General features: G+C 38.8%; 1 protein-coding gene across 2 annotated transcripts; it reads right to left on the minus strand.

Annotated features, from left to right (window-relative positions):
- Positions 1-1087: 1087 nt before the first annotated feature.
- Positions 1088-5623, minus strand: LOC126691690 (UDP-glucuronic acid decarboxylase 1). 2 transcript variants are annotated; one of them, XM_050386788.1, is made up of 7 exons: positions 4739-5623; positions 4461-4607; positions 4295-4374; positions 3214-3297; positions 3012-3086; positions 2352-2444; positions 1088-1607 (listed from the first exon to the last, which is right to left on the minus strand). In XM_050386788.1, the coding sequence occupies exons 1-7, from the start codon at positions 5352-5354 to the stop codon at positions 1401-1403; spliced, it is 1302 nt and encodes a 433-aa protein (XP_050242745.1). In that variant the 5' UTR covers positions 5355-5623; the 3' UTR covers positions 1088-1400. The 2 variants fall into 2 exon arrangements, with proteins under 2 accessions (XP_050242745.1, XP_050242744.1); XM_050386787.1 differs by having other exon boundaries at positions 4461-4603; positions 4735-5622.
- Positions 5624-10123: the final 4500 nt, after the last annotated feature.

A 10123-nucleotide genomic window follows, 5' to 3' on the forward strand; every position in this document is an offset into this window, starting at 1 on the left:
TTTCTCCCTTATTCTTTGTTCCATATTCTTCTTTTGCTCCCTTCCTATGCATCTTCCTTTAATACTTTTTTTTTTTCCACTGATAAAATTGTCTCGGCATTTTAATAAATAAATTGTGCCAAAATGCTAATTATGCTTAGGTTTAAAAAAAATTAGAATATACTCACTGGTTTTTTATCAATTTCACAAAATTTATTTATTTAGAAAAATTATTAACTATTTTTAGAGTGCAATTACATGGAATCTATTCCTTTCACATGAATAATAGATCCCACCATAAATTTAATAAAAGAGAACAACTTTTATGTGAGAATAAAGAGTTCCAAAATACTGTACTCCACTACTCCTAGATAATTACAACTCTTTTTAATTCTTTGGTGACTTAGCCTTCGCTAAAAATAAAAAATAAAAAAACAAAATTCTACATAGGAACACGTGGCCGTTCAATAAATGGAAATCATGGGTGTGCTGTAGAAAAGAGTTGCCAAGAGACAGATGGCTTTAGAACTTTTTCTTTCTATTTAAACCATGGTCCAAAACTTGAAAGTAACTAACTTATTCTCAAAAAAAAAAAAAAGATCTTAGCCGAAAGGCCCAAAAAAAAAAAAAATGAAAAAGCATCTTGTTCAAAGCTACGAGGATTCGAAACTGGAATGAAGTGGATTGGTTTTGGACTAAATGAGCCCACAGAAGCCCATACTAGGCTCAAATGCTTTACTCCACCAAACTGACCCACAATAAACACATACTTCTACTTCTTGGACTTTTTAAGACTAAAATTACTATACTAGTTGCAGTCCTCACTAAGTCCAAGCCCAACTTAGTCTGTGTATAAACGGGCCCCAGTAAGTTTGGTCTTGTACCAAGTACCAATTTAGTTTTACTTCGGTTTCCTACACTTGAAGACCAAACCCAGGTTTTCTAACAAGTCATTCCAAGAAACTCAACTAGTGCGCGTGAATAGAAATTGTAAAACTGCAGCTTATGAGTTGGCCAAAAGAGCCTCACAGACAGAGGCTGTAATAGTATGGAGAGGAGATTCCTGAGTTTTTGCAGAACCTTGTGACAGCTGATATGAATCAATATCTAAATAAAACTGCATTATTTTATACCAAATAAAAAGGAAAAAAACGAAAACAAAAATACAGTTTCACCATCAACAGTTCAGTGCCAGAGGAGTGGTATTAAAAAATGTTACTAAAACCTAACAAAAATGAAGTTGTTTTGCTGATCAAGCACACAATGTAGAAAAACAACTGGTACCGTATACCTTCCTACAACAGTGGAATGTTGCTAGAATTTCCAGGTAACTTGAACTAAGAATGATAATAATTAAATGAATGGACAACATACAGAAGTGCACTTCACACTATACATGCTGGTTTGCTGTCATTTTTTATTTATACCCCTTTTCCTTCATCTTCATTCAAAATGCGGTTCTGGAAATCACTCACCATAAGAGGCAGCCCCTCTCTAAGTGAGACTTTTGGCTCCCAGTTCAGCAGTTCCTTTGCCTTGCTAATATCTGGTTTCCTCATGTGCGGATCATCAGCAGTGTTTGGTTTGAATTCTATTGTTGCACTTGAATCTATAGTTTCTTTGACGACCTGAATATTTTGGAGAAAAGATAATTTCACTGTCTCAGTACTGTCAATGTAAACTACGAATCTCTCTATCACTGTGAGACCTACGAACACTTTTGAAGAAAAGCCACATGTATCTATCGGATCCCAATATGAACACTTTCAATGAAAAACCACATGCATCTGTTGGATCCCAGAAAGGGAAAAAAATAGAAATAACCCGCATAATATTGAATGGTGCCCAATCAATCAGACTATTCCTATCCAACCTGATCTTCTCAGGATGGTTTCAACAGCGGGCACAGTCAGTGTAAGGTTGTGGAGCTTCAAGCCCGACCCTGACAGTAAAATAATGGGTCTAGGCACCTATCATCTGCCTAACTTGAACCTCCCATATACCCCCAACCTCTCTCTCACCGATGGCCCCTCTCTCCCATTTCAATCAGCATTCCTGGCATGGCAACCATTGATCCAGCACCAGTGACCCCAAACTCTTTTCTTTTCCTCCAGCTAACCCCCTTCCTACCCCAAATTCACCAATCCAATCTAAAACAAAGTCCGGTTGGACAGCTCAATTGTGTTGGCCAGTGGCTGTTTTTGTTCTTCCCAACCCATGCTCAGGTTGACTGACAGAATGACCCTAAACCCAAGTCCAACCAACCCATGAGCACCTCCAAATAGAGGATACTTCTGAAAGTCCACATCTAAGCATTTTCAAAGATATAAGCCTTATTTATAAATAGTATGAAATTTTAAAGGAAGACAAACCTCTGCAAGCTCTAGCATAGTGAATTCCCCTGGGTTACCCAGGTTGAAAGGCCCCACATGCTCACTTTCCATCAGCGCATACAGTCCGTCAACCTGTCATTTAAAAAGGTTTCAAGTTCCTCTCTCACATCATTCCAGAATTTCAATCTGCAGCTTCTCATACAATGTTTTCTTAGTTTAGCTTCTCAACCAAGCTATTTTTAGTCATTTCATAGTGTCTTTGCTAAAGCCATATGATATGAACTCATGCCTGGAACTTTTTTTTTTGAAAAAAAAAAAAAAAAAAAAAAAATTAAGAATCCATGAATAGTGACCAGAATAGCATTTTGACCCAAAAGATTCATAAAAATGGCATGAAAGACAAGCTTTTTATTTGGCAGCTTAGGTTCAATTTCTTGGTAATATCAAACACTAATACAACTTCTCATGCAAAATTTGCTATTATTTTTTAATTTGGTTCATGATCAACAGCATTTTTATGCCAGCATAGAACAAAAACTGCTGAATCCATGAACCCAATACAGCACTTTAAAGTCCAGACTCCTTTCCAGAAGAATGTCGCAAGCACAAAAATACGTAATTGATAGTGGACTAGTGAAGTCCTAAAAAAGAGTAAGGAAATGCCATGGTAAAAGTATGTAAGACATAAAGCTGCCATACCAAATCAGAGACATATTGGAAGCTTCGTGTCTGTTTTCCATCACCGTATACTGTCAATGGCTGTTTGCGGATGGCCTGCAATGTATAGCTATGTTAGTCAGAAACCTCATTAATGACAACTTCTTCAGGAATAGTTCATTTTCTAGAAGTCATCAAATAAACATGTTAGAACAACAAAAGATATCAGTTGAGAGATTATAACCTGTGCAACAAAATTGCTGACAACACGCCCATCATCTAAACACATACGAGGTCCATATGTGTTAAAAATGCGAGCTATACGAACCTGTAAACAGTAAGCCCCATCAGTAGTACCACATGTCAATTATCTATATACAAGTGTGGTGAATGGCAGAAGCGACAATCAGATATAGACAGAGTTCACAAATAAATCATCTCTCATTAAGTGAGAGGACTTTCAGTTACATAATTTACAAATTCGCCTAATATAGAGGATCTGCAAAGCATTCAGATTCTACAGCACATCCAACTTCATGCCTGGACACATAATGGCAAGTCAATCACATAATTTAGAATTTAGCAAAAATTGGAAGAACTGGAAAATTTCAAGTTTTGAACGTGTGCTCTTTTGTTTTTGAAGATTAAAAAAACTAAGTTCTGGTGGATTGGTTTCGGGCTTACTGACAAATCCTCTAAAACCAGACAGAGTTTCAAGGAAGTTTTCCTGATTTGTTTTAGTAGCCATAGGAAAAAGAAATATGAGAAATCATTGCAAATGTGATATGTTCTACAATAAAGACTGCTATTGGGGGGGATTAATTATATATGGAAAGAAAAGGAATAGAGAAGGAGCCGTAATGGTACAGCCCTATACTTTCCCTTCCTTATCTCTCTTTTAATTAAGCTGAATATATAAGTCTATTGATCATGACTTAATATATTGGCTATGAAACTTTTTGACCAACAAATCTGATAAATTACCGATTACCTCAAAAGTATAAAAAATGTTGAATTTAATCTTTAACCAATATTCTAACAATATCAACAGAAAAAGGAAGATCATAAATATTAAAACTCAATTACCACCGCACCATTTGGGGGAGTTGGTACCTCCCCAGGCACTTGGCGTGGGTTCGAGCTGCAGGGCAGCATATTTAGTATGTTAAGTATTTCTAATGATGCCAGACAAGGATGGTAAGCTCCAAAACTCTCTTGAGTTAATACTGATGATAATAAAGCATATCTAGATTAACATACTAATTAATACCATTGAAAATACTAAAACATAACAATGTACCAGGTGAAATCTCGGAATGAATTACCTCAACACCAGCACCTCGGTGATAATCCATTGCTAAGGTTTCCGCTGTCCGCTTTCCTTCATCATAGCAACTCCTCTCACCTAAACCATTTTCAAATCACATAAACATAACCAACCAACACCAATTCATCACAACGAAACAACATTAACTTAACTACCAAACTCACCAATTGGGTTCACATTTCCCCAATAAGTCTCTTTCTGGGGATGCTCAAGTGGGTCTCCATAAACCTCACTGGTACTCGTCAGCAAAAACCTCGCTCCAATTCTCTTTGCCAGACCCAACATATTTAATGTACCCATCACATTGGTCTTGTAATCACACTCACACGTTCAAGGACCTCAAAACACTTCACATTCAATATTTAATAATAAAAACAGCAAAATCATAGGCAAAAGTTAAATAAAACAATGACCCATTTACGAATTATAACGATAAAGGATATAATGGTCTTGACAGGATTGTACTTGTAATGAACAGGAGAGGCAGGGCAAGCCAAGTGGTAGATCTGATCGACTTCGAGAAGTATAGGCTCGACCACATCGTGTCGAATGAGCTCGAACCTCGGGTTCCCAAAATGGTGGACCAAGTTCTCTTTCCTCCCGGTGAAGAAATTGTCAATCACAATCACATCATCACCTCTCTTGATAAGCTTGTCGACGAGGTGACTACCAACAAACCCGGCCCCACCGGTGACCACGATCCTCGATCTCTGCCTCGAGATCCCAGCTGGGACCCGCCCAAACTTGGCCGGAATGGCGGGAAATCGAGTCGAGACCCGATCGATGGTCGAGATTGTGCGCGGGATTGAGGAAGTGGGCTCGGATGGGCCGAGTCGAGAGAGCGTGGGCTGGAGAATGAAAAATGTCGAGCCAATGAGAATGCCGACTAGAATGAAAAGAAGCCTCTGTTCTTTGAAGAGGTAGTTGATGGATCGAGGGAGAGATCGAGTTGGCTTGAAGGCTTTTGGTGAGTACGGCGCGTTTTGCCCCACGCCCATTGGGATCTCGTCATCTCTTCTGTGGTTCGCGTTCGATTGCTTGTGCAATTGTTTCATCATTGTGAACTCTTTTCTTTTTTAGCAAACAAGCAAAACAATAGGATCGATATTGAGTGAAGGTGCAACTGCCCTGCGGTGGTTTTGTGATTGAGAGTGAGAGATGGTCTGTTTTTTTTTTTTTAGTTTTCTTCGGGGTTTGTTGGAAGACAGTTGATGGAGTAAATAGATAGGGAAAGAGATTTTTGGGAAGGTTGAATTTTCGACTGGCTAATGCTACCATGAACAACCAGACCGTGGAGAGAATATTGGTACTGTGTGTGGATGTACCCGTTCGTGATATTAGCATTTCTTGGTCGGTAAAAAGTGGGACCTGCGGTTGTTGCTGAAATCAAGGTTCAACAGTGTAGCTAAATAATTCTATGATACATATTCTATATCATTTTTATAATATTTTAAAAATAATTTATAAATAATTAGTTATTATTAATTTAAATTTAAATTTAGTACTGAAATTATTTTTTAACACAATAATAATAATCAATAATAACCTACCACTTAGAATTTATTATAAAAATATTATAAAAAATTTTATCTGCATCTCATTTCTCTTTTTGTATCTGAGGTTAATGCAGTTTGTTGTTTTTGAAACTAGAAGATTTAATTTAGCTCGTACCAGTTGCCATTTTCATGTCATCTTTATAGAAAATTTTTCAAGTTTACAAAATCTAAGAGGTACTCATAATTCTTTTTTGCTAAAGAAGCATAAATGATTCTTCTAAGCTTATCTTTTTTTTTTTTTTTTTTTTTTTTTTTTTTTTTTTTTTTACCTTAAGAGGTATTCATAATTATTTAATGAATAGTACTACATGTATTACAAGTTTTACTATATTAAATTTACAAATTGATGTGTTACTAATCATAATAATATAATATAAATATTCATTTATGATGTAGTTGAAACTCACTAATCATATTTATTAATAAAATTTGTAGTATCTTTAATATTTTTTTTATTTAATTATATTATTGTTTTTACAAAAAGTTATGTGCGTATATCGATACATGGATAATTTGGTCTTTGACACATAAAATAACTTGGTACACATGTACAGGACAAAGATAAATAATCACAAGGATAAAAAAAAAAAAAAAAAAAAAAAATGCATAGAAATCATTGGTCCAAGCAGAAAAACAATGGACAGACTTGTTTTATATTTGACAAGGGCCACAACCAACCAACTGTATCTTATACTACAACAACTTCATATTCTATTTTAGTAAAGCCAATAATATTTGCTACATCATTATTGAAAGGTTGCTTAGTTTGCAAACTTTTATTTTATACTTCGGTGGCATTAGTTACGCAGTGTTCCAACTACAATTTGTTAACAGCTAAATTTTAAAATACTTTGAACACATATAAATAAAAATAGCATGTAACTCACTTTTTTAGCAATATGTTTTTAAAACTACTATATTTTTTTTATATGGGTTAAAGTTATCTAGAAGGTCAGAACTCATTTTCAAATGAACTTAGTTAGGACTTGATGATGTCCAAAATCATCAGTATGTTGTTCGTCCAACGGAGCCAACGTCTTCTATATGTGTTTGCAAAATAAAAGAGAGATTTTGGTGGAGAAAACACTAGTGGGGTGTTTCCTTAAAAACTCTCAGATGATAAAGTCAGAAAGATAGCAGATAATTGAATAATTAGAGCTTCTTTTGGGTTTTTTAAGTGTATTTTGTGCATACCTTGCCTTTCTTTGCCTCATTCCATCTATGGTAGCTAAGCCTGATGGTGTCTAAAAAATAGCCAACTCCTTATTCGTCCATGGATGTCGTCCATAGAAAAGGTAAGTCGTCCTTAGTTCACAAGGCATAGACTACCCGCCTGTCGTCCGTGGAAACCTCTGGACGGCGTCTACTGACTGATGTACCATTTCTCGTCCAACAGCACTTAGGACAAGACCAAGGTAGTTTTGACATGAAAAGATAACCGCTGTAGCGGTTATCAAGTTGTACGCTCCGGACTCCGTGAAATAGGGGGAAGTTATCCAACGGATAACCGTTTCCTAAACTTATAAAAGGGGATGAATCTCTGACAAGAAAAGGCTAAGTATTTCTTCTTTCCAGACAAAATATTTCTTTAAGAGGAGAATTGCTAACTTCATCATCGAAGGGATTTTGACCGGCCAACCCCGGTCTCCTCTGATCTCTTATTTCTTATCTTTCAGGCCCTCAACACCATCGTGATCCGTGCCGTTCAACTAGCTGAATCCTTGATCGCTATCAGTTGGCGCCGTCTGTGGGAAGATTGTTTTACAATTTTCTTCTCTTTGACAAAAAGTTGATGGTACGGACCAGATCGAGGGCTACCAGCCCAGGCCGTCAGGGAAGCAGAGATGCTTCGAGCAACCCTCACTGCGACCGCCAATCTGCACCGGCCATGCAGACTTCATCTGTCCAACACGTACAATCCATGGCGGCTGCAATGGCGGAGTTAACTCGCCAGAACCAAGAGTTAAGAATGGAAATTAATTTAAGGAGGCAGACGCGTGAAGAACGTGAAGGTGAAGGACAAACGCAAAGTCATGATGACAGAGAGAACACTGAGATTGGAAGTCAGTTAAGAGGTACCACTTCACTAGCGGTGCCACATTTGAAGGAAGAGATGGACCAGATGAAAAGAGTTATGGAGGAAATGAAAGAGAATATGATAAGGATAAATCCTATAGAAGACCTGGTTCACCGAACTGATTCCCCATTTACGGCTTCCATCAACGGTCACCCTCTACCGTCAAAGTTTAAGCTGCCTTTTCTGGATTCGTACGATGGAACACGTGACCCGTTTGATCACATTGCTACCTTTAAGACCACCATGCATCTTCAAGGGGTTCTCGACGAAATAATGTGCAGAGCCTTCCCTACTACCCTCAAGGGCCCAGCACGGGTTTGGTTCAGCAAAATACCCCCGAATTCGGTGAGTTCTTTTGAAGAGTTGAGCAAGTTGTTTGTTAATAACTTCATAAGAGGACAAAGACACAAGTGTTCCTCGTCTAGTTTATTGACCATAGAGCAGGGAGAGAACGAGAGTCTACGGTCGTTCATCACCCGCTTCAACAGAGAAGCCCTGAGTGTGGACGAGGCAAATGATAAGCTCTTATTGGCGGCTTTCCATAATGGAGTGAATTCAGATTTGTTTATACATAAGCTCTATGAAAAAGAGCCACAGTCCATGGCTGAACTTGTCCATTCGGCCCAAAATTTTATGAATGCAAAAGACGCAATCATTGCTAAGAAGAGGAAGAGGTCTGAAAGGGTAGACGCAAATCCCAGTCGCCATTCGGAGCAAGGCCCTCGTCTAAAGAAGGGACGAATGGAAGAAAGAAAAGACCGAGACATTAAGAAGCCGGGCTCTTCAGCACGGAACCAACAGTATACCTCTTTGAACGTCCCACTTGAGCAGGTCCTTATGCAGATCAAGGATGATTCTTCCTTGAAGTGGCCGGAGAAAATGAGGGGAGATCCCAATAAACGCAATAGGAACAAGTACTATCGCTTCCATAGGGATCATGGTCATGATACGGACGAGTGTTTTGATTTAAAGTAGCAAATCGAAAATCTCATAAGGCAAGGGAAGCTGAGAAATTTCCTTGGACGAGATAACAGGGACGAGAAAATGAAAGGGAAAATGGAAGAATCATCACGACCACCGCTCGGAGAAATAAGAGTCATTATAGGGGGAAGTTCGACAGGCCAGTCATCCAAGTCCAAGAAAGCATACTTGAAGGTAGTGTAGAGTGTCCAGCTTTCTAGACGATCACCGAGAGCAAGGTCCACGGACAAAGCAGCGATCACCTTCACGGACGAAGATGTTGAGAGAATTCATCACCCCCATGATGATGCTCTCGTCATCACCTTAATGATTGCTGACTACACAACTAGAAGGGTGCTTGTAGACAACGGAAGCTCGGCGGACATTTTGTATTATCCAGCTTTTCGGCAAATGAGGTTAGGACGAGACTGGCTCCGTCTAGTGAACTCCCCCCTAGTAGGTTTTGGTGGAATGAAGGTACAACCCGTGGGTACTATTTTCTTATCAGTGGTAGTGGGGGCATACCCACGACAAATCACCAAGGATTTGAACTTCCTTATGGTAGATTGTCCGTCCTCCTATAACGCCATAATTGGAAGACCAACTTTGAATAGTTGGAAGGCCGTTACCTCTACTTACCACCTATCAGTTAAGTTTCCAACAGAACACGGAGTAGGGCAGGTACAAGGGGATCAACTGGCAGCAAGAGAATGTTACTTGGCCATGTTGGCCATGGATGAGCAAATTCAAGTCATGAATATTGAAGAAAGGAGAATGGGAGCAGAGTCTACCGAAGCATTAGAAGACATTTCTCTGGACGAAGAGAACCCTGAGAAGCGTACCAGGGTTGGAGCAGATCTAGAAGAGAAGATTAAGGAGGACCTTGTCCACTTTTTGAAGAAAAATATTGATGTGTTTGCATGGAGTCATGAGGACATGCCGGGTATAGACCCTAGTGTCATTACCCATCGTCTGAATGTATGCCCTTCCACCAAGCCAGTGCGGCAAAAGAAGAGGGTGTTTGCCCCTGAGAGAAATGATGCTATCAAAGACGAAGTTCAAAAGCTGATGGGGGCGAGGTTTATTCGGGAAGTGTACTACCCGGATTGGTTGGCAAATGTTGTAATGGTCAAGAAGGCAAATGGTAAGTGGAGAATGTGCGTGGATTTTACCGACTTAAACAAGGCTTGCCCGAAAGATAGTTATTCGCTGCCACGCATTGATTAATTGGTGG

Source organism: Quercus robur, chromosome 7 (assembly GCF_932294415.1).
Source record: "Quercus robur chromosome 7, dhQueRobu3.1, whole genome shotgun sequence".
Lineage (NCBI taxonomy): Eukaryota > Viridiplantae > Streptophyta > Magnoliopsida > Fagales > Fagaceae > Quercus > Quercus robur.

Bases quoted from the DNA above. Each gene is read 5' to 3' on its own strand.
- LOC126691690 (XM_050386788.1), bottom strand. From the start codon at position 5,354: ATGATGAAACAATTGCACAAGCAATCGAACGCGAACCACAGAAGAGAT. The intron at 4,375-4,460 runs GTGAGTTTGGTA...AAAATGGTTTAG, and splicing joins GGGAAATGTGAACCCAATTG to GTGAGAGGAGTTGCTATGAT. The intron at 2,445-3,011 runs GTATGGCAGCTT...TTTAAATGACAG, and splicing joins TCCAATATGTCTCTGATTTG to GTTGACGGACTGTATGCGCT.